The 25,065-nt window shown below is 38.8% G+C and overlaps 2 protein-coding genes across 2 annotated transcripts in view; both read right to left on the reverse strand.

Annotated features, from left to right (window-relative positions):
* Positions 1-6,242: 6,242 nt before the first annotated feature.
* On the reverse strand, positions 6,243-18,340 carry bmp8a (bone morphogenetic protein 8a). The gene is made up of 7 exons (XM_058618347.1): positions 17,096-18,340; positions 11,063-11,255; positions 9,628-9,776; positions 8,721-8,900; positions 8,396-8,475; positions 7,626-7,736; positions 6,243-6,968 (listed from the first exon to the last, which is right to left on the reverse strand). The coding sequence occupies exons 1-7, from the start codon at positions 17,643-17,645 to the stop codon at positions 6,819-6,821; spliced, it is 1,413 nt and encodes a 470-aa protein (XP_058474330.1). The 5' UTR covers positions 17,646-18,340; the 3' UTR covers positions 6,243-6,818.
* A 4,656-nt stretch (positions 18,341-22,996) lies between these two features.
* macf1a (microtubule actin crosslinking factor 1a) overlaps positions 22,997-25,065 on the reverse strand; it is a 202,341-nt gene continuing 200,272 nt past the window's right edge. Inside the window, exons 105-106 of the mRNA XM_058619935.1 lie at positions 24,321-24,429; positions 22,997-23,887 (exon numbers count right to left, since the gene is read on the reverse strand). Of these exons, the coding sequence (XP_058475918.1) occupies positions 23,649-23,887; positions 24,321-24,429 (348 nt within the window). The 3' untranslated portion in view covers positions 22,997-23,648. The remainder of the gene's footprint in view (positions 23,888-24,320; positions 24,430-25,065) is intronic.

Genomic DNA, 25,065 nt, shown 5'->3' on the forward strand with positions numbered 1-25,065 from the left:
TATGACTTTTTTGACCGATTTTGGACGACATACTATACTATGACTTTTGTTACCGATTTTGGGCCACATACTATACTATGACTTTTTTGACCGATTTTGGACGACATACTATACTATGACATTTTTTTCCGATTCTGGACGACATACTATACTATGACATTTTTGAGCGATTTTGGACGACATACTATAATATGACTCTTTTGACCGATTTTGGACGAGATACTATACTATGACATTTGTTGATCGATTTTGGACGACATACTATACTATGAGTCTTGACCGATTTTGGACGACATACTATACTATGACATTTTTGATCGATTTTGGACGACATACTATACTACGACTTTTTTGACCGATTTTGGACGACATACTATACTATGACATTTGTTACCGATTTTGGGCCACATACTATACTATGACTTTTTTGACCGATTTTGGACGACATACTATACTATGACATTTGTTACCGATTTTGGGCCACATACTATACTATGACTTTTTTGACCGATTTTGGACGACATACTATACTATGACATTTTTTACCGATTCTGGACGACATACTATACTATGACATTTTTGACCGATTTTGGACGACATACTATAATATGACTCTTTTGACCGATTTTGGACGACATACTATACTATGACATTTGTTGATCAATTTTGGACGACATACTATACTATGAGTCTTGACCAATTTTGGACGACATACTATACTATGACATTTTTGATCGATTTTGGACGACATACTATACTATGACATTTGTTACCGATTTTGGGCCACATACTATACTATGACTTTTTTGACCGTTTTTGGACGACATACTATACTATGACTTTTTTGACCGATTTTGGACGACATACTATGACTTTTTTGATCGATTTTGGACGACATACTATACTATGACATTTTTGATCGATTTTGGACGACATACTATACAATGACTCTTTTGACCGATTTTGGAAGACATACTATACTATGACATTTTTGATCGATTTTTGACGACATACTATACTATGAGTCTTTTGACCGATTTTGGACGGCATACTATACTATGACTTTTCTGACCGATTTTGGACGACATACTATGCTATGAGTCTTGACAGATTTTGGACGACATACTATACTATGACATTTGTTACCGATTTTGGGCCACATACTATACTATGACTTTTTCGACCGATTTTGGACGACATACTATACTATGACATTTTTGATCGATTTTGGACGACATACTATACTATGACTTTTTTGACCGATTTTGGACGACATACTATACTATGACATTTGTTACCGATTTTGGGCCACATACTATACTATGACTTTTTTGACCGATTTTGGACGACATACTATACTATGACATTTTTTACCGATTCTGGACGACATACTATACTATGACATTTTTGACCGATTTTGGACGACATACTATAATATGACTCTTTTGACCGATTTTGGACGACATACTATACTATGACATTTGTTGATCGATTTTGGACGACATACTATACTATGAGTCTTGACCGATTTTGGACGACATACTATACTATGACATTTTTGATCGATTTTGGACGACATACTATACTATGACTTTTTTGACCGATTTTGGACGACATACTATACTATGACATTTGTTACCGATTTTGGGCCACATACTATACTATGACTTTTTTGACCGATTTTGGACGACATACTATACTATGACATTTGTTACCGATTTTGGGCCACATACTATACTATGACTTTTTTGACCGATTTTGGACGACATACTATACTATGACATTTTTTACCGATTCTGGACGACATACTATACTATGACATTTTTGACCGATTTTGGACGACATACTATAATATGACTCTTTTGACCGATTTTGGACGACATACTATACTATGACATTTGTTGATCGATTTTGGACGACATACTATACTATGAGTCTTGACCGATTTTGGACGACATACTATACTATGACATTTTTGATCGATTTTGGGCCACATACTATACTATGACTTTTCTGACCGATTTTGGACGACATACTATACTATGACTTTTTTGACCGATTTTGGACGACATACTATACTATGACATTTTTGATCGATTTTGGACGACATACTATACTATGACATTTCTCACCGATTTTGGACGACATACTATACTATGACATTTTTGATCGATTTTGGACGACATACTATACTATGACATTTTTGATCGATTTTGGACGACATACTATACTATGACTTTTTTGACCGATTTTGGACGACATACTATACTATGACATTTCTCACCGATTTTGGACGACATACTATACTATGACATTTTTGATCGATTTTGGACGACATACTATACTATTACATTTTTGATCGATTTTGGACGACATACTATACTATGACTTTTTTGACCGATTTTGGACGACATACTATACTATGAGTCTTTTGACCGATTTCGGACGACATACTATACTATGACATTTTTGATCGATTTTGGACGACATACTATACTATGACATTTTTGATCGATTTTGGACGACATACTATACTATGACATTGTTGACCGATTCTGGACGACATACTATACTATGACATTTCTCACCGATTTTGGACGACATACTATACTATGACATTTCTGATCGATTTTGGACGACATACTATACTATGACATTTTTGATCGATTTTGGACGACATACTATACTATGACATTTTTGATCGATTTTGGACGACATACTATACTATGACATTTTTGATCGATTTTGGACGACATACTATACAATGACTCTTTTGACCGATTTTGGACGACATACTATACTATGACATTTTTGATCGATTTTGGACGACATACTATACTATGACTTTTTTGGGGATTTTGGACAACATACTATACTATGACTTTTTTGACTGATTTTGAAAAACATACTTTACTATGACAGTTTTCGGGATTTTGGACGACATACTATACTATGACATTTTCGATCGATTTTGGACGACATACTATACTATGACTCTTTTGACCGATTTTGGACGACATACTATACTATGACATTTTTTACCGATTCTGGACGACATACTATACTATGACATTTTTGACCGATTTTGGACGACATACTATAATATGACTCTTTTGACCGATTTTGGACGACATACTATACTACGACATTTGTTACCGATTTTGGGCCACATACTATACTATGACTTTTTTGACCGATTTTGGACGACATACTATACTATGACATTTGTTACCGATTTTGGACGACATACTATACTATGACATTTTTTACCGATTTTGGACGACATACTATACTATGACATTTTTGATCGATTTTGGACTACATACTATACTATGATTTTTTTGACCGATTTTGGACGACATACTATACTATGACATTTTTGACCGATTTTGGGCCACATACTATACTATGACTTTTCTGACCGATTTTGGACGACATACTATACTATGACTTTTTTGACCGATTTTGGACGACATACTATACTATGACATTTTTGATCGATTTTGGACGACATACTATACTATGACATTTCTCACCGATTTTGGACGACATACTATACTATGACATTTTTGATCGATTTTGGACGACATACTATACTATGACATTTTTGATCGATTTTGGACGACATACTATACTATGACTTTTTTGACCGATTTTGGACGACATACTATACTATGACATTTCTCACCGATTTTGGACGACATACTATACTATGACATTTTTGATCGATTTTGGACGACATACTATACTATGACATTTTTGATCGATTTTGGACGACATACTATACTATGACTTTTTTGACCGATTTTGGACGACATACTATACTATGAGTCTTTTGACCGATTTCGGACGACATACTATACTATGACATTTTTGATCGATTTTGGACGACATACTATACTATGAAATTTTTGATCGATTTTGGACGACATACTATGACATTGTTGACCGATTCTGGACGACATACTATACTATGACATTTCTCACCGATTTTGGACGACATACTATACTATGACTTTTTTGACCGATTTTGGACGACATACTATACTATGACTTTTTTGACCGATTTTGGACGACATACTATACTATGACATTTTTGATCGATTTTGGACGACATACTATACTATGAGTCTTTTGACCGATTTTGGACGACATACTATACTAAGACATTTTTGATCGATTTTGGACGACATACTATACTATGACATTTTTGATCGATTTTGGACGACATACTATACTATGACATTTTTGATCGATTTTGGACGACATACTATATACTATGACTTTTCTGACCGATTTTGGACGACATACTATACTATGACATTTGTTACCGATTTTGGACGACATACTATACTATGAGTCTTTTGACCGATTTCGGACGACATACTATACTATGACATTTTTGATCGATTTTGGACGACATACTATACTATGACATTTTTGATCGATTTTGGACGACATACTATACTATGACATTTTTGATCGATTTTGGACGACATACTATATACTATGACTTTTCTGACCGATTTTGGACGACATACTATACTATGACATTTTTGATCGATTTTGGACGACATACTATACTATGAGTCTTTTGACCGATTTTGGACGACATACTATACTATGACATTTTTGATCGATTTTGGACGACATACTATACTATGACTTTTTTGACCGATTTTGGACGACATACTATACTATGACTTTTTTGACCGATTTTGGACGACATACTATATACTATGACTTTTCTGACCGATTTTGGACGACATACTATACTATGACATTTTTGATCGATTTTGGACGACATACTATACTATGAGTCTTTTGACCGATTTTGGACGACATACTATACTATGACATTTTTGATCGATTTTGGACGACATACTATACTATGACTTTTTTGAACGATTTTGGACGACATACTATACTATGACTTTTTTGACCGATTTTGGACGACATACTATACTATGACTTTTTTGACCGATTTTGGACGACATACTATACTATGAGTCTTTTGACCGATTTCGGACGACATACTATACTATGACATTTTTGATCGATTTTGGACGACATACTATACTATGAGTCTTTTGACCGATTTTGGACGACATACTATACTATGACATTTTTGATCGATTTTGGACAACATACTATACTATGACTTTTTTGAACGATTTTGGACGACATACTATACTATGATATTTTTGACCGATTTTGGACAACATACTATACTATTACATTTTTTTGGGATTTTGGACCACATACTATACTATGACATTTTTGATCGATTTTGGACGACATGCTATACTATGACATTTTCAACCGGTGATTTTGGCACATGAAGGAAGTAGATCAAGAACACTGGGACCTGTCATTATTCATGGACAGTGGGTTGGGATATGTGTATGTCACGTAGATGTGTTTGTCTAAGAGAAGACAGTAATGACACAACTACCTTGCGATTCCAGATTTAGGGTCAGAACCAGCAACAAACACTGTATAAATTCACTTCGTGATTAATGATGCGAGAGTCGAAAAGAGCACAAAATTTAAATATATCTTCACTTGTGTATTGTTGACATGGCACTGCTTACAACTTTTAAATTCCAAACTCCTCTTCAACTTAATTATATAACTATGTTAAATCCGTTCTTGGAAATTTATGGTTAATGTTTAAGTAAAAAGTTGACAGCTTTTCATCATCTGTGCTGCTCCACAGGTGTCCTCATCCACTAACACCTCACAACAGTGACCTCATTTTATTTTACCACAAATTCATCTCCTCCTGTTGTTTTCAATGTCCTCAGATGCGTTTTTTCGGACTGCAACTCCGTATGTGTTTCAGAGCCCAGTTATAGACACTGAAAGACAAAGCTGAAAACTTGTCCAGGCGCCAATTGTTTGCCAATTGTTTGCATTGATTACATCGTAATCAATGCAGCCCTAAAATAACTGCAATAACAAACCAGTATCAAGATTAGTTTGAATTTTAGTTGATGAAAAGGACTAAAACCATTTGCTTTGATTCCATAGCTGCCAAAATAATGATTCCCTCTTCTTTCTGGTCCTTCATTTGTTCAAAAATAGACAAAAAGTTTGCCTTCTGTTTTTTTACACTTTCTAATAAATTAAACAATGTATTTAACGTGATGGATCTTCGTTGTTTGTCTACTTACAACTTTGTATTGGTTAATTTACATTAACTATGTTAAGGGTTGGTTTCACAAAGAACACAAAGGAAAAACATTTTTTGGCTTTTTATTTACTTGTTACAATATATTTTAAAACCCTTCATGTTAAAAGCATAAATAGACAAAAAACCATAAAAAAAAAAAGTCGAATAAAAGGGCTGACTTTTTGAGCTTGTAACTTTACAAATGTTTTGTGGTCCACCCGTTGACATCTCCTCCACATTCCTACTGTTTGGTAATGCAAGTCAAGATAATGTTAATTGTTTTTTTTCAATTAATTGAATACTATTTAAGTCTCATCATTTAGATTTGTGTTGCAACCACAAAAACAGGCATCATTAATGGCACGTCCTGCCATCCAGTTTCATTTGCCATCGTCTGTAAAAACTACAAAGATCCAAACTTTCCTAATTCATTAGAAAAGATAATCAAGCATTAGTTCTGGAGAAGAAAATGTCCTTCAGCTACTTATTATCAATGTGTATAAAGCCGACTCAACATTTTAAAAATGTTTGGTAACAAACAAATGTGTACAGTCTTGATTTTACAGTAAAAAATAATGTTGAAATGCAGATTTGGCATCTGAACAAATGTCTGTGTGCTTGGGTAGAAAATGACTCATAAACATCATAAACACCCACAGGTCTTAACCACCATGTTGCGATGTTTTTTGAGAATGACATTGTTGTTGTCGTCATAGAAGAGAACAGAGATGGGGCTGAGCTTGGTCGGGGCGCAGCACGCCTTAGGAACCTCGTCAGGCTTCAGGAGGTGAACCTCAGAGAGAAAAAACACAAGTTACGCATTTTAGAATTTAAATCATGTATAATCATGTAGAAATACAGTGAAACATTCAGTAAAAAGTGAGTTTGTGCTAGAAACACCAAGTAGTGAAGCAAATACAATTATTATGTAGGTAAAAGTTGTTTTTATGTGTTTGTACAGGTATTGACACATCTTCTCTGAACACATCCTTGAAATCCTAGATCATAGCACATAGAAGTTGTTCATCCACCACTGCCTCCATCAGTAAATTCAAATGTTACTTTGTGACTCCAGTGTTTTAATCCTTTGTTTGAAACTTACAAAGGTGTCACAAAATTGCTTTACGAGGCAGCAGCGGACCAGCAGCGCCCATGACCTTCTGAGCTAAAAACACTGGTTTTATCTATGGAATTTGGTGCAGGAGAATGAGCACCAGTCCAAAAATCATCTCTAATGGTGAGTTTAAATGGGTCAACATATTCTTAAACAGGTGTAGATTTTAGTAGGTTGCTAAAATCTGTTTTTCTTTACTGGTAGCCATAATATCAGTGTTAAGTTCTTAAAATTCTGTACAAAGATTTTTATTTATCTTTTTTCAGGAAACTAAAAGAAAACACAGTGAGTGAGGTGTCAGTGTCACATGTGTGATGTGTCGTCATAGTTACTGACCACTTGCTGGATGAGGGCGTGGTTGGTGGCGTTCATGCAGGAGCCCAGAGGATAAAAACACTCTCCATCACAGTAATACGCTGAATAACCATTGGGGGCCAAAACCCAGTCCTGAACACAACACAGAATATATAGATTATCACAAATAAACAGCTGAGGTTTCTAATCCGATTTAAAAAGAAAAATGATGGTTAAAATCTTGTGTTGCATTGTGTGTATATTTATCAAGAGATAAGAGAGTTAGAAAAGTCACTTTAACTTAATTTGATTCAATTCCGTAAATGTTTTCATGAAATAAAACCAGGAGATTTTAAAAACTGGTTTAAAAGTAGATTAGTATCGTTGAGAGTATTGTGTTTTGGTTGGTTTTCTACTGTCACTATTATTAGTAGTATTTGTGAGTAATATTATATTTCTTTCTTTTTTGTAGCAGGATTAAATCCCGGTTCTAATTTTCATTACAGCTCATTTATACACAGTGTCATTTATAAAAAAAAAATAATGACGTGAACTATAGTTTTTACCAGTACCTTCGCAGTAACACCAAAAGTTGAACACATGAGATTGAAGTTTTATCTCTAAGGAGTGAAGTTATTTAATTTTTTGGGGGATTGAGTTCAATTTGATTCAAACGTAATAAATAAATATAAATCACATGATCATCTAAAAAAATATTTTAAAGTTAAAAGCTCTGACAAAGATAATTGTAAATTAACACAGAATAATAAAAATAACTTCAACAGTGACATGAGTGAAGACTGAACTCTCACCTTCCATCCCAGGTCACTGAAGCTGACGTAGAGTTCATGTTTTTTACACGGCAGAGCTCCGTTGTTTACAGGACTACGATCTGTCAACAAGAGAAAAGTTAAATAACTGTTTTCTGTTTAGTCAAACTTTCATTATTCATTCTGTTTACATTGAAAAACTGATCAAAAAGAAAAGTTACCATAACATCCAAGGTTTGACTCTACATATTTAGAAAAATAAATTCTGTTTGCCTCCAAAATTCTTAACATTTAAAAATCAAACAAAGCAAAGTGATAAAGAACCATGACATCCTGAATGTGTGAGCGTGTGCAGCTGGACGCTCACTCTGAATGCTGGGAACTGGGAGGTCGTATTTTGGTTTCCTCCTGCGAGGATGAGGTTTTACAGCACGAGGCGGTCGACACGGGATCTGACTCTCTCTGAAGAAGATCACCATGAAGGGCTGTTTGGAGCGAGGACCTCGACGACCCACCAACCCGATCCAGCCTGCAGACAGGGAGCGGTCTGCAACACGCACACACACACACACAACACTGAGATTTTTACAGAGTCTCCACTGATTTTGTTTCCAAACAGGAACACAGAGAACTAACTTAGACAAATTCAAACTATTAAAAAGGTTTCATCACACCATGTAAAAATTCAGCAACACTGGAGGAGAAAACACAAACTTGTTTTTATATCTTTGTGAGGACACGTCACAGATAAAGCATTTTCTAGCCCCTTACCCTCAGAAATGAGCTTCTGCCTCATTAGGACCAGGTTTTGGTCTCAATGAGGACTACTGGTCCGGACAAGGTCAGTGTTTATTACAGAAAAAAGATATAACACACATAGGTTTGAGCAGCTATTCTTTTTAGGACACCTAATCCATATCATGTGGGCTTTAGCCATTGTTTTGTTTCTGTTTTAAATTCATTATCTTTAACTTCCCAAAGGATTTATAGTTTGCTTCTAAATTGAAACTAAAGAGTCTATTTAAATACATACAATTGTTAGTGTCAAAATTTAAATCATAAAGTGATTAAATCAATACAAGAACACACTCATTGTCAAACCTCACCAAATATTTAAACTGAATATTAACGTAAACATTTCATTATTACACAAAAATTGTTTAATATGTAGACTAGCGACATTTTCACCATTGTGTTTGCAGTGTAACTTAGTTTCCAAAGCATCTCATAAAAACAGTAGAGGGCGCTGCAGCGTAGCTCAGGCCTGAACTCACCCTCCTCAGTCTCCACATAGAGACGGATGCCCAGGTTGCTGCGAGGATGGAGGAGCCAGTGGTTTGAGGCCGAGGTGACGTCAAAGGCGAGCCATCCTTCCTGACCTGCAGGAACCGACTGCATGTCCAGCAGCACCAGCTCTGGCTCTCTGAACACACAATTGTAGTAGTAGTGATAATAATAATAATAATAATAATAATAATAATAATAATAATAATAATAATAATAATAATAATAATAATAATAATAATAACAACAACAACAACAACAACGCACAACATCTTCAGTCAATTACACATAAACACAAGATGCGAGTACAGTTGTGTCTGCGCAGAAAAGCACCAGTGAGAACTTTGTGTTGTATCTGTTTTCTTTTCTAAATGTCTACACAGACACTGAATGTTTCTTATGAATAATCTGCAGCTTGGAATGAGCTGTGGAAAAACATGAAGGTTATTGAGATTTAAATTGAATGAAAGAACATAGTTGAGTAATTTGTTGATTATTTTCTCATTGTTTGCTGCATAAATTTTTTTGATTTAATGATTTGTTATTTGAAGCAAAGAAACCAGAAAATTAGAAGAAAAAATGCTGAATTAATCAATTATCAAATTTAGTAATCGATAATCACTTAATCATTGCCGTCCTAAATTCCCCAAATTCTGTCTTTGTGTTGTGGTTAAATAAAAAGTTAAAAAAATTCCACTGTATAATGAATTTCTAATATAATAAAAGTGCTTCCCATCATTGTCACATGAAGAAAAAAAAAATAGATGAAACAATACTGAACTTTACTTTTCATTTTCCAACATGCACAGAAAACATCATAAAATCCAATGAATTTAACAACATGAAGTCAACATGGTGGTGGCGCCAGAGGAAAAATCTAGAGAATCAGCAGAGACAGTAAAATTCATCGTCTGCAGAGTTTTCAACAAAGTTTACGGACATTTAACTGCTACAGAGATCATTCAGAGGAGGAACAATAACAAGCAAAAGCTCTGAAGCATTGAGGGGAAACATCTGTGAAAAATATTTGTGTATATGTTTGTGAGCACTAATCATTTAAAAAAAAAAAATATATAATTTAAATTTCAGGCAAAGTTTAGGTTCAGACCAAATATCTGAACATCCATAAACAGGGGAGATGAAAAATTAATAGTAATTAATAGTTTAAGGCCTAAATTATGTGCAGATTTAACAATAAAAACAATCCTCTAAATTGAATTGTAAAATACCTAAAAAACCAGAAAGAAAAATTAAAAACAAATTTAGATAGATAGATAGATAGATAGATAGATAGATACACTTCGTCTCAAGTCTAAAGCCTGAATTTGAATGAATCATCAAACTTATCATTAAACATGACTAATCATAAAATTTAATGCAAATATCTGACACAAGCGATAAATGAATGGCTTAGGCATGACAAACCTGTGTCTGTTCTCTCTCTTGATGACGTAGACAGAGATGTGCAGAGTTCTGTTCGCTCTCTGACCCACAGTCAGAGTTTTATAGATGCGGAACTCGGCCGCCGTCACCGTTTCTCCCTGAGGCAGTGGCGTCAGGTCGAAGCGAAACTCCTTCCAGTACGGACGAGGCTGTAGCAGGTCACGCTCCTGCTCCACTGAGGTCACAACACAGAAAATACAGAGAGACACAGACACGTCACACACTGGAGCAGCTCAGACAGAAACAAACACATAACTCTGTAGGAGCTCAGAATGAAGGTCACACTTGAAATTAGCAACTTCAAACCAAGGTTATAACAGTTAACAAAAAAACACTTACATTAACTGAAATAAAAATTAACAAGACAAAAAAATAAAAACAACTGTTGTGCATTTATAAAACTAACTAAAACTGTAGCAAAAATGTGCTTAGTTAGCTTCAAACCCCCCTTATTCTGACATAAAAACAAGAAAGTTTTACATCAACACAGACACAGATGTTAAAAGGTCTCCAGGAGGAGGACCATACACAGGTAAGAGAAGAGTTTCCTCTCATTTTAAGTCATCAAAACATCAGCTTCATCTCAATTTAATTAAGCTTCTTCTAATTCCACTATAGTCACTATTTCAGTCTCCACAAATCACATTCTCTTCATTTCCTTTTACGCCCGCTCAATAAACATGTTGTCACTCATAACGAATCTACATTTATAAATCACATATTGGTCAAAATCAGTGTATCGAATACTGGACGATACAGACGACAAAAGTGCAAAACTAGAACACAACAAAAAAAAAACCTATTTATCACATATTTCACTATGTACAGACAATTATTATGAATGAATAGAATAACCCTAACCCATATATATATATATATATATATATATATATATATATATATATATATATATATATATATATTGCACTATATATATATAATATAGTGCAATGTCTATTTAAAATGTTACTGAACACTTAATTTAGCTCAACTTAACTGTTAATTATACATTAAAAAGTCACCATAAATTTAGCAGAACCAACTAAATTATTATTAACTTAAGTTTATAAAAGTTAGTATTTTAATTAAACACAAAATACAAGAGCCAATCTTTAAATTCAACACATTCACAATAAACACAAACCATTATTCACAGTGCACAGATACGTTCACTCTGCTCAGCTGGGCAGCGTTAGACACAAAATGGCCGCCGCGCGGGAAAACGCGACCACTTTTCACCCCGTTACGAGTAAATAAAGTGCCTCAAACAAACGCAACCTTTACAGAAACACTTTACTTAACATACGTTTACTGACAACATAACTATTTACGGTTCATTCCATGTTTACTGACCTGTATGAAGCAGGTGACAGTAGAACAAAGAAGACACGGCGCGTCCAGTTTCCTGCCATGATTGCCTCTAATGAAACGGAAGTCGGTACACCCTTACAGATCCCCGGAACAACAGGAGTGAAAATAAACTTTCCGCTCCTCCCGCTGCGCTCAACACGAACAATACACATGACCCGATAAAAATGATTGCAATAATAAAACATTCTAATTTCACCACATTAATGTTGTCATAATGTTTTAGTTTTAAAAACAAAACTATAAACAGGTTAGAGCAGTGTTTCCCCAATCCTGGTCCACGGGCTTAACTGTCCTGCCTGTTTTACATGTTTCCCTGCTCCAGCACACCTGTTTCTAATAGTCCGCTCATGCGAATCAGGTGTGTTGGAGCAGGGACACATCTAAAGTAGTTTTCACACCTAATAGTCCGCTTTGAATAACATATTCCCATCCTAGCCTGAGTCGGTGCTGCATTAAGAATTCCTAAAGGAGAAGACGAGACATATGATGATGAACAACTCACTCATCTGTTGGTTAATGTAGGTGAACTTTTGTTTCCTCCACATAAGATGGACATGGAACTGCATCAAATCAGTGTTGGTTTTTTAATTTTGTTTTATGTGAACATACAACACATACGCTGCAACAATGGGCTCAGACATTTCTCCCGTATGTTTTGGTTGTGTTTACCCACAATGTCCTGCATTGTGGTCCGCTCCCTGCATTTGGTTCATTTGAAGCAGACCAGAGTTTTCTTCCTTGACACACATCAGAGTTCGGTTGCACATTCACACCTCCACAAACAAATCGGACTTTCAGAGCAAACGGACAAGGGTTTGATTAAGAAGGACTGATGTGAATGCACCCTAAAACATGCAGGACAAGGGTATCCACAAAAGGAGAAGTGAATTCTACTGCTAAAAAAAATGGTTGTTCTTGTCCCCGCCTGCTCCGGCTCTGCAGCTGTATACTTACAAATGCTCAGATCATTTTGCTCAACAAAGACGTAGCAAACAAGTGACATTACGTTGTTTCTGTTAAAAAAATAATAAAAAGAGTTACGGACTACAGCTTTAAATGCAGGAACTCAAACTTTAAACGTATAAACTGTGTTCAGCTGTTGTGTTCTTTTCCCCCAGTTTTGTTCACTCTGCCTTGCTCAAGGACACATCAGCAGCAAATGCTTGCACATCACGTTCCACTGCTGCTTTTAAAACCACAGCCAACAGAAAAGTGGAGGGAAACGACCGAACGTGAACACATCACGACATGAATGAACAACATGTAAATGAAGGTGAACACACACACACACACACACACACACACACACACACACACACACACACACCTGTGTAACGTAGGAGTGTGTGTGTGTGTCCTAGAAGAACCTCACAAGGACATGAAACAGCTCTGGTCATCAGGGTTTGGTCCACACACACACACACACACAGTAATTAGAGACACTTAGTGCTCTGAACCGCAGCAGCTGCTCAGCTCACTCACCACTAATTGCAGCTCAGTCTGGTATTTTTAGCGTCTCTCCTCCACACACACCAGTATTTTCATCTCCTCGGACGTTTGCTGACTTTTTTTTTCACTATGTCAGTGGGGCCTTTAATTCTAACCAGCTGTGTCGTCCCATTACATATGCGTAAAAGGAACACACACCCATGTGTGTTTGATTCCACTGACATGAACGACACACACACACACACTGATTAGATTAGTCTCTGAAAAGAAGCTTTTACATTCAAGACCAATTTCTGAACGCAGCTAATATATGATTTATTTTTTCCTTCATCTGATAAAATAAGAACAGTTTAATATAAAACACATGATGCACAAAATTAACTTAACTTTTAGAAATGAATTCTTCAGCTCAAAAACTGGTGGTTTTTCAGTTTGACAGCATAAAAAAGCGTTTCTCGTCCCCGCCCACCCCTGCTCTGCTGCTGTATACACACAAACGCTCCCTCCGCCTCAGTCAAGTCTGACAGTACAGTATTGTACAGTATTGTAATGTGTAACAACAAATAATGTTGCACTGTTTCTGTTCATGGAGACTAAACAGAAGCAGAATAATAATAATAAGATACTGTATATAAAAAAATTACATACTGTAACTTTAAATTTGGGGTTTACAGGCCTAATATCGATACAATTATTACTAGTTAATGAGGCCGATAACAAATATTTGGAGCCGATATGCATTTAGTCAAAATGTAACTTTCAGTCAAAATTGTGAATTTTACAAACATCAACACAAACTTTAGTTTAAATGACTTTAATCTTTATCGATACTTTTTTTATTTAGCTGTTGTCAGTTAAAGCAGCAGCTTAAGACTTAATGTCCCAGAGAAAGAGACGTGAGCAGAGACTCAGTGACACACTCTGTAATTACTAAATAATATCAGTGTACCTATAATCTGCAAAATGCATAATATCGGCCCCTGATAATCTGCCAATGATGGATCACAAAAAAGTCGCTGAATAATTAATCAAAATCAAAAGTGTGTGTGTGTGTGTGTGTGCGTGTGTGCGTGCGTGTGCGTGCAAAGAATTTTCCACATGAAACATTTGACGTGAGATCATGAAAGAGTCTGAGCTGAAAGAAGGAGCCGGTGTTTCCCACCAAGATCATCATCATCATCTCATTCAGGAGGAAGGAAGGAAGCCATCGAGACCAGGATGATGATGACAGATTAACATCAGTCACACTGTATGTACTGTATACACACACTCACACACAGACTCAACAAAACCGTATCCCTAACATTAACCATAACCACAACTCAAATCTTAGTCATAAACTTAACCAGCTCCTGCAGTTCCTGAGGTTCTGCCTCATTAGGACCAGGTTTTGGTCTACGGAGGGAAATGTCCTCAACAGGTAACAAATACAGGAACACACACTTTAGTTTTTTTTTTTAGGACAATAATATCAAAATCCATGTATAAGTTTTAGTAAAGTCTCAGTGAGTCTCAGAGAGTCTCAGAGAGTCTCAGTGAGTCTCTCAGAGTCTCAGTGAGTCCCTAAGTGAGTCTCAGTGAGTCTCAGAGAGTCTCAGTGAGTCTCTCAGAGTCTCAGTGAGTCCCTAAGTGAGTCTCAGTGAGTCTCTCAGTGAGTCCCTTAGTCAGTCTCAGTGAGTCTCTCAGAGTCTCAGAGAGTCGGTGCGTTCAGGAACGCTGGGACAAAATGAAAGCGTACAAATATATCTCAGGCCGCACTGACATGGCTCTTCATTCTCACTGTGGGGGGAAAATGTCTGTGGAGCACAAAAGAAACTAGAACTGCAGCAGAGACATGTCACATGTCAGTGTCCTCAAGTTCACGCCGAGTCCTCCGTCCAAACCGCGCTGAGAGAGAAAAACTGCTGAGTCAACAAAACTCAGGAGGATTTTTTTTTTCTCTGCTCAAAACCATTACACTGGACTTTGTTTCCATGGAAACCACACTGGTGGACACTTGAAACACCGAGTCTCTTCCTATGTGTCTCATTGATCATTTAGCTATCTTAAGCCCGTGTTTGATGCTTTACCTCGCTGATAGACAGACATTTTCTGATGTTAGAAAACTCACTCACTCTCGTGCACCAAAGTCCATCAAGAAAATCAGCGTTTTTAGCTCGGGGAACACAGGAGTTGCTGGTCTGCTGCTGCCACATATGGTACGGTTGTGTTACTGTGGTGGATCTGATTAAAGGATCGCAAACACAGAATTCACAAAATAACACAGTCAAACTTACTTATGGAGGCAGCAGTGGATCAACAACTCCTGTCATGCTATGATGTTAAATCACTGATTTTCTCTATGCACTTTGGTGTGGGAGAGTGAGCAGTCTATACAGCAACACAAACATTCATTTTCAGTCTGAAAAAGCACTCTAATGGTGAAATGAAGTGGAAAACATGTTCTTAAGACAGATTTAATTAGTGGGGCTTTTTGTGTTTAGTGGCTAAAGTCCTTGTTTTTCCATCAGAGGATGGCAGTGGGTGTGCGAGTGGACATGATGCAAACCAACCCCCAGTTTGAAACCTTGAGATTTGCAATTTGACCTGCACCATGTCAGTATTGTTATAAGATGTCACCAGCTGTCAATCACACGGTTTCCTCTAAATGGTAAAATAATTTGCATCACATGTTGTTGAAGAAGACCTGAAACTACCGACTGAGACCAATAACTACTCAAGAAAATGTTTACTGATGTTAGTAGAGGCTCATGTTCCCATAGACTTCCATTTAACCCTTCTGTTACCAATCCTGTCTGGCATTCGTACTTCCCACACCCTGGGCGATCTGTCCTGCCTTTCGCCCTATGTCAGCTGAGATTGGCACAGCACCCCGCATCCCTCATGTGGAGAAGATTGGAAATATTTGTCATTACGGTAGAACCTCAGGACTTCCGGGGAACAACCGTCCAATCACAGACAAGATTCACCAGCGCGGTAACTGGTAGATATTGAAAGTGAACGTTTTCTTGGAAAAAGGAGCAGAAATCCAGGCGGCCTTAAATCAGCCAGTGGAGTCGCCCCCTAGTGGCTAACTGCCACTTCCTTCCAACCTTTTTCAAACCAGAATGCTGCATCCATTTTTATATGCAAGTAACACTTCAAAACACCTGGACTATCCCTCCACATGCAGAGGGAGGGGACGTCTGGACTCACCCAAGTTGACGAAGCTCATGACGGTGTCGGCCTCGCTGACCACCGTCCCCAGTGGTGGTGAGTGCGTGCTGAGTGTGGGCAGAGCGGCGTGGTTGACCTGAGCTAACCTCTCCACTCCTCCAAACCTGCCCATGCCAGGACCACTCACGATGATCTCGTTGCCCTCGTCCTCCCCGTCCGCCGACATGGCGTGGTACAGGTCCAGCATGAAGAGCGGAGCGGAGGAGGGAGGCCTCAGCGGCGGGTGGGGTCTGGGACGACCCGGCAGACCCAGGATGGACAAGATCTCCTTCTGCATCTCCTTCTTCTCTCGGCCGCTGAGCCTCTTGAAGCTGGAGTGGACCACGGCCTCGGCCTGCTGGCTCCACATGGAGAGGAAGAGGAGGAGGAGCACGGGCAGGAGGAGCAGGGTCCTGGGGTGGAGGAGAGGCCGCTGGAGTCTGGTGGAGGACGAGCTCCTCTGCTGCAGGAGGAGGCTCCTGCTCGAGCGTTTCATGTTGGTGCAGAGACAAGAGAAGACCACGTTTGAAGGTTCCTCAGGTTTCATCATATGCTGGAAAATCAATGGTGACGAGAGTTCACTCTGGACTGTGTCCTCAGAGTCTCCACAGACAAATGTAGTGTTGATTTACGTCGGATGTGTTTAGAGGACAGATTGTGGACGTGTTTACAGCCTCAGACTGACTGTTTATGTTTCCCGCCCCTCTTTCCTCTCTCTCTAATCTTGAAGGGGGAAAAAAAAAGAGCCTCCCTCTCTTTCAGCTGTGCAGCTCAATAAACAGAGATAATCAGAGAGAGGACATGATGATGATGACGATGATGCACCAGTGGAGGACTGCTCCTCACTTTGAAGTCGTCAGACCTGCAGGATGGACAGAGAGTCTCTCAGTGACGAGCAGGTGCTGCAGAGGTTCTGGAGGAACTGAAGACGTTCACACCTGCTGTGAGTGGACGAACACGCAGACCTCAGCCTCAGAGGAGCAACCACTGCTGGACGCTCTTTAATCCATGAGTGTTCATTCATCCACGCACCCACTCTCTCTGTGACTCCAGATGTTCCTCTCAATCCAGTTTATATCTGAAGAAAAAACAACAAAACAAACGTTGACTCCAGGAAACTGTTTCCCGATCGTCGTCCTCCAGAGAAGAAACTGGTTTTTCCTTCTTCAGATCAGTGGAGTCACAGCAGACAGAGCAGTGTGTGTGTGTGTGTGTGTGTGTGTGTGTGTGTGTTTCCTCAGTGTGTTCCTGACCAGGAGGGAGTTTCCCTCCGAGCCTTGGCCTCTCCTCCTCTTTCAAGTCTTCAAACCTCTCTCTCTCTTCTGCTGACATCTCTTCATCACCCCTCCCAGTGGTCTCTCTCTCTCTCTTCCATACCTCCACCCATTTATCTTCTCATCTCCTCATGACTGCTTCCTTTCATGGACTAATGGAGTCTCAGGTGGGAAATTTGTCACATGGAAACGTCTCCTTTCACAATAAGACTGAGGAAAGTTTCACACATTAAAATCTGGTTTAATTCAATTTAATGTATTAAAGACGGTTCAAATATAACTGAATATTCATATTAAACTGAAACTGTTTTAAAACCATTCACAGATATTAATCATTTATCAGATACAAGAGAGAGAGAGAATAGAGAGACACAGTCGAGTTTATTGTATATTTATGTAATTTATCTATTGCTAGTTTGTGACTTTTGTCCCTCGTTGGACTTTTATATGAAAATATAAATGATCAAACACGTTAAAACTGCACTAAAATGACATAAAATGACATGACAACCACAAGCTAAACTACATGACACTTAATAATTATCAGAAGATAAATATTAAATATAATCAGTACAATAAAATATGATAAAAGTTTCTGAAACTACACTACAAGTGTAAGTCAAATAAACCTAATATGACTGAAACAATGAATGTGCACAACTCTGTTTATATTTAAAACAACTCTGCATCATCATGAAACTGCATCCCTGGAAAATTTAATTGAACACAGACAGAAACATCACCTCAGTGGAGAAGGTAATTATACTATTTAACAAGAGTTACATAAAAATATATAATCAATAATAATCTAATTTTTCCCATAAATACAGTCCAGTCATGGACAGAAATCTTTCATTATTTCTTTCACTTTCAGTGAATATTTTTCCAACTCCTGCCTCGATCACAAACTCAAAATACTGATTTATTCCACTATTTTAACCCTTGAAATGCCATTTTCCTCCTAATTCCACCATCTTCTTTGAAGGATAAACCTGGAATAATTCTATGATTTATTATTGTGGGGCTAAACATTAATAGATCGTCATCAGTTATGGATATCGTTACCTTAATTGTTTTCTATCTCGCCAGTTTGACTCCTAAATCCTTTATTTTTTCTTCAGTGAGAAAAATGTGATGCATCTCACTATTTATCAATTACTGTAGAATTATAGATGTTAATATTTATGATACTGCAGGCCACGTTTGAGAAGTTAAAGATTTATATTTAGATATGATAAAATAAAGACTAAGTCATATAAATAACATGGGTTTAGTTCACTCGTGAAAAACTGAAAAAAATGGTTGACAGCCTTAATTGGTAAATAATTTAAAGAACGTTGGTAAGTTAAATTAAAAAAAGTTCTGTGAAACTTAACTCACACTTTCTTTTTTCAGAGTAACTCGCCATCTTAACTTTAAATTGAATGATTATCATTTAAATGAGGTTTTTAAATCATTTGTTATAGTTTTTATTTGTTTGCTGTATAACAGTAACACGTTTTCACTGCCGACTTGATATTTCTGACTTTCTACGTTTTATGACTTTTAATGAATTCTTTTCCCTTCTTTTCCAACATTAAAATTCCGCCTCTTGAGTCCACAGTTGCAGACCTGTGTGCAGTGTCGGGTTGTTTTGCGTTACGCTGCGTAACAACATTTCCCGTTGAGACGTTCATTAGCGCGACGAGCTCACTTTGTTTCCGACCCAACACAAACACGTGTGAGTCTGAAGGCCAGAGAAGAAACGCAGGGAAGAAATGAGTCAAATCTGGTGGCTGAGGCTCAGGCCTGCCGTGGCTGCAGTGCCAGCTCCTGTTTGTCTACTCTCCTCTTCAAAGCCGCCGGGGACTTGTGGTCACTTTGAAAGGCATGAATAACACTGACCAAACCAGAGTGACCACGGCTCAGTCTGTCCTGGCTCTAAGGGCGAGTCCCAAATGCCAGGAATTAACGCTCGGACCATTTTTGTTTTCCTTTTCTCTGCACATCTGTCAGCCCTGTCTGCTGAGAGAGAGATAACAGGGAGAGGAGTTCAGATGGAGGAGGAGGAGAAGACAAAAGGACTGAGAGGTAGTAGATGGAGGAGAAGATGGGGAGGAGGAGATGGAGGAGGACCAAATGGAGAAGAATAATTAGATGTGGTAGAAGGAGGAGGAGAGGGAGAAGACAGAGGAGGAGAAAAAGGAGGAGGGAAGCCCCGAGAATCCAGCGAGAGAGAAAAGTGGCATTCCAGAGAAACACACGCGGTGGAACAGAGTGGGGACTGTCATCACACAGAGGAGCTGAGATGACAGATGGACGACAGGGAGGACAGACGAAGATGGATGGAGAGTGGACAGAAAATGAGAGGCGTGTGTGTGTGTGTACACACAGCTGCTGAGGGTGGACGCAGCAGAACCTCATCATCTCAACATCTCCGGTGAAACCACTGAATAAACAAGTTATTTTCAAATCCGCCATCTTTGTCTCAAGCTGGGACTGAGACGAAGAAACTGACAAAGAGAGAAATAAATAAATAATTAATACAACTTTAGAACACTAACACCACCTTACAACCCACAGAGGAGAGGATCCAGGCGGGTGTGTCCTTATCTCCTGCAGGATAATTATGTAGAAACGTCCGGTCACTGCCTCTGAGTCTGTGATCAGATGTGTGTGTGTGCGTGCATACGCACACACACACACACACACACACACTCTCCCATAGAGAAAATCTACGTTTTTATCTCACAGGGACACAGGAGCTGCTGGTCGACTGCTGCCTCGAGTAGTTAAGTTTTCAAAGACAGAAAAGACAAAGTAACACGTGTGAACTTACTGATGGACGCAGCAGTGGATCAACAACTCCTGTGTGCTGTGACGTAAAATCATTGATTTTCTCCATGGGATTTGGAGCAGGAGAAAAAACCTGTTTCTCGCCAGGAAAGTCTGAGATAAAGCAGATATCACCGACTTAAACCGGTGTAGACTTTATTAGGTTAAACTTGGGCACCAAAGTCCATAGTGATAATCTGTGTTTTTTTCTGTGCTCTTGAGGCCGCTTACTGCTGTAAACGACCTCCTTCAACCCGTTCATTTGGACATTCCTCGTTTCCTGTGTGCGTTACATGAATGTGAGTTGAAATGACTCGTCAAGTGATCGAGTGACAGAAACATGTTTACATTTTCTCTGGAAAAGGCCAAAATTCACAAGAAACTCACAAGAAACTGTGTTTCAAACGTTGGAATACATTTGAACTCGGGCTGCAACTAATGATTATTCAATCATCATATCTATGATTTTTCAGCCACAGTTCACGACTCCATAAACACCGTGAATGAAAAGACGAGAGGCCGTTTTACTGCAAGCATATTTTAATACAAAAACAGAACAAAAAAAGTTTAGAATTTTAGTTTTTCGTTTAACTTTTACACAATTGACTCATAGTAACAGCCCCGCCCCCCCGAATGTTCTCATCACACAAGCACAGCATCAAAAAGTGGTGACTCTCCTCCTTCATCCTGAATCTCCTCCTCCTCTTCTTCAGAGAGTCAATAAATAAATAAAAATCACCTTAAGATGTTTTCTTTCTTTCTTTCTGACTATAATTTCATTTTTTTTATAAACTTCATCTCTTACATTGAGAAAACACGGGTCAGACACTCGGGCCCCGTCATCGACGGGACATTTGAAAAAAGCCTAGAAGAAGAGACACCGGCGACATGGGGTGCTCTCATTGGTCGGCTCTGCCCCAGGACGCCTGTCATTCATAGTTGTAGTTCTCTCAACATGTGAAGGGCAAACCCCTTTGGTCATGATCTGGGAATAATAGCAAACAAATAAACAAAAAAAACAACAACAAGGCGAGCGAGTGAGAGAGCGGCGTCATGTGACAGACGCGCTAAAACAAAAACAAAAATCACAATTTCTTTGACCTCGAGTCTCTGTCGCCATCGACGATGATATGACATGTAGCTGAAAAATAAATACTTTTTTGTTTTTATCCAAGCTAAATAACGAAACTGGATTATAAATTAACCAGAAAATGACGAGAGGAGAAAAAAAATTGACATTCGCAAAGTAACATTTTTGCATACAGTGACTCATGTCAATGACCTTTAGTTATTATTTAACACACACACACACACACACACACGCTTCCTGCATGTATGTGTGTCTGGGTTGCTAAGGGTAACGCAGTGTCAGCGTTAAGGTGGAGCTGCAGAGAACGAGACGATCTTAGTGCATGCTGGTAGTTACAACTCTGCGGGTTACACTGACGTGTGTGACTGTTAGTCGCCATAGCAACAGTCCCGCTGTGGTGTCGTGTGTGTGTGTGTGTGTTTACTTTGTTACGGCAGGGGAAAAAAACCAATGCCGCCTCCCATTTTTCAGCATTTGAAAAATGCTCAAACACGAAGTTAAACACACGATGTTAAAGTCTCCAGCGTTTTCTGTCCTCGGCTGCAGTCGCCACCGTCCGTCCTCGGAGTCTGAGTTCCGCCGGCGTGTGTGTGTGTGTGTGTGTGTTTCCCGCCTCCTGAGTTCCCCACATGTGGCGTCTGCCCCTGCAGATCTGCTGAGGTGAACCCTTTTTTTTCTCTTCACCAACCAGTCCAGAGGAAGCGACATGGCAGCCGTTGCATATTTTCTTTTTTAACTCATCGTTGAGGCATGTGGCCCACAAGCCAAAATAATTACCCACAATTCTTTTCTTTTTTTTTTTGTCCTGAATGTCATTTGAGCCTTTTTTCCTCCTTTTCGTTGTGTTTTTATATTCCTGGTGGAGGCGGCAGCAGCGGCGGAGGCGGTGGTGGTGATGGTGTTTGTGGTGGTGGTGTTGTGTCCCACTCCCTTTCACCGCCTCACAGTGAAACTGTGCGTATGTGTGTGTGTGTGTGTGTGTGTGTTATAAAGCAGTTTAACGACGTTCTGCGTCGCTTGCGTCTGATCGCGGCAGACGCGTGTAACACTAAATAAGGCAGCATCAAGTCCAGTCCGTGGATGGTTTGGTTCCTCACCGGTGTAGGGAACAGTTGACAGAGGAAGCAGGAGACTGGAAGGCAAACTGGCTTCACTTCTTCGAGAGGACGCGTCAGGTTTTTGTCCTCGCACACTTTGACCTGGTAAAGACAAAACCAGGTCTTCTCTCCTTTTTACTGTTTCAGTCAAGAACACGGAAAGAGTGAGAAGGAGATTGGACTCGTCGTTCCACTTCCTTCTTTCCCTGATAAACATCAGTCAAAACTTCAGCTCTCGTCCCGCAGATGGACGGTCACACCCAAAATGGCGGTCGCTGTTATTTCTTCGCAGACCCCGGAGTCTTCGGGCTCGGAGCCTTTTTAGAGATGGTGGGGATTTTGGATGGTTTGGCACCGCCCCCTGGTCGTCTGGGCGTGTCCGAGGTGTCGGAGCAGACGGAGCGAGCGTCCTGGAGCTCGGATGCGTCTGAGGCGTCGCTGCCGCGGCGACTGCTGGCTCTGCTGCCCGCCTGGCTGCCGGCGCGACTGGTCGCACCGCTCGCTCCTCGCTTTGGATCTGAATGGAAGAAGAAAAAAAAAGGAAGTCAAATACAGAATATAAGTTACTTTATTTAAAACCAGGTAACTTTGGTTGGCTTGATCCATCACTTTGGTAAAAAACTGAAAAATCTAGATAAATTCAGTCATGGAAGAGAAAATTTCCAGAAAATGTCCCATGTATCAGATTGAGTGAGTAGGCGTGTCTTAACACAGACTCCGCCCCTCTCCTGGTATCCAGAATCTCTCCTGTCTGTAGTCTGTAAAATTCCAAGAAAACTGGATCCAGCTCGAATGAGCAGGTCAAAGTTTTCTGACAAACCCGTGCATATTGATATCTAAATAACCTTCTAGCGCCACCATGAGGTCAACATTAGGTAGATTATTCTAAATCTGTACTTAGCATGACATTTCTTTGCTTCAAAGCTAAAACTGGTTTAATTTCGCCTCACCGCTCCGTCCTGATTTGCTCGTGTGCGTCGTTCCTCCGTTCTCTCCGGTCAAAGATCCTCGACTTGAGTGAAACGTCGGCCGCTTTAGTTTGGACCCCGACGCCGCCCCCTGCAGGAACACACGGGAAACATCAGCTGAGCGGAACTCCACTGTGCAGCTCATGTGTACGCTAGCAACAGATAACCACAGCTCCTCACACTGACAACAATACATGAATAAAACACACAAAAATAGACACAAACACACATTATACAGTAAATATGAAGAATTTACTTGACTTTTTCATTATAAATTCATCTTTTGTTCCATAAAATGCTGTCCAGGATGTCATCTTTTTAAATCTAGACTGATATAAATTGAGACTTGATATAAATGTCTCGTTTTGTCTGAAACCACTTTCTTCTTTCTGCCAATCAACTCATTGATGGATTAAACAGTTGTTTCAGCTCCAAATTAAACAAATGAAACGGTTTAAAGCTGCAAGACAGAAGAGAAATTATGATTTGCACATAAACAAAATATATCATAAATGTAATCACAATGCCTTTTCTAAGTATTTTTTTTAATTGAAAACTTACGATACTATTTAAACTATTTTACAAGTAGGGTTTGACATTAACTCATAAAACGGAAAACTAAAATTAAAAACGAGGAAAACTTTCAAACTGGCCGTTTTGAAGTTTTCACTCGACAGCAGCAAAAGTAAAAGTGAGCACATGGTGGCGTGTGAGAACCCGGGAGTGT

Source organism: Solea solea, chromosome 20 (assembly GCF_958295425.1).
Source record: "Solea solea chromosome 20, fSolSol10.1, whole genome shotgun sequence".
In the NCBI taxonomy this organism is placed as follows: domain Eukaryota; kingdom Metazoa; phylum Chordata; class Actinopteri; order Pleuronectiformes; family Soleidae; genus Solea; species Solea solea.

What these genes read in the sequence shown, in the direction of transcription:
- bmp8a (XM_058618347.1), bottom strand. Translation starts at nt 17,645, where the DNA reads ATGATGAAACCTGAGGAACCTTCAAACGTGGTCTTCTCTTGTCTCTGC. An exon ending in AAGAGAGAGAACAGACACAG is followed by an intron (nt 9,777 to 11,062) that starts GTTTGTCATGCC and finishes TTGTGTGTTCAG; the next exon opens with AGAGCCAGAGCTGGTGCTGC. An exon ending in CTATGTGGAGACTGAGGAGG is followed by an intron (nt 8,901 to 9,627) that starts GTGAGTTCAGGC and finishes TGCGTGTTGCAG; the next exon opens with ACCGCTCCCTGTCTGCAGGC.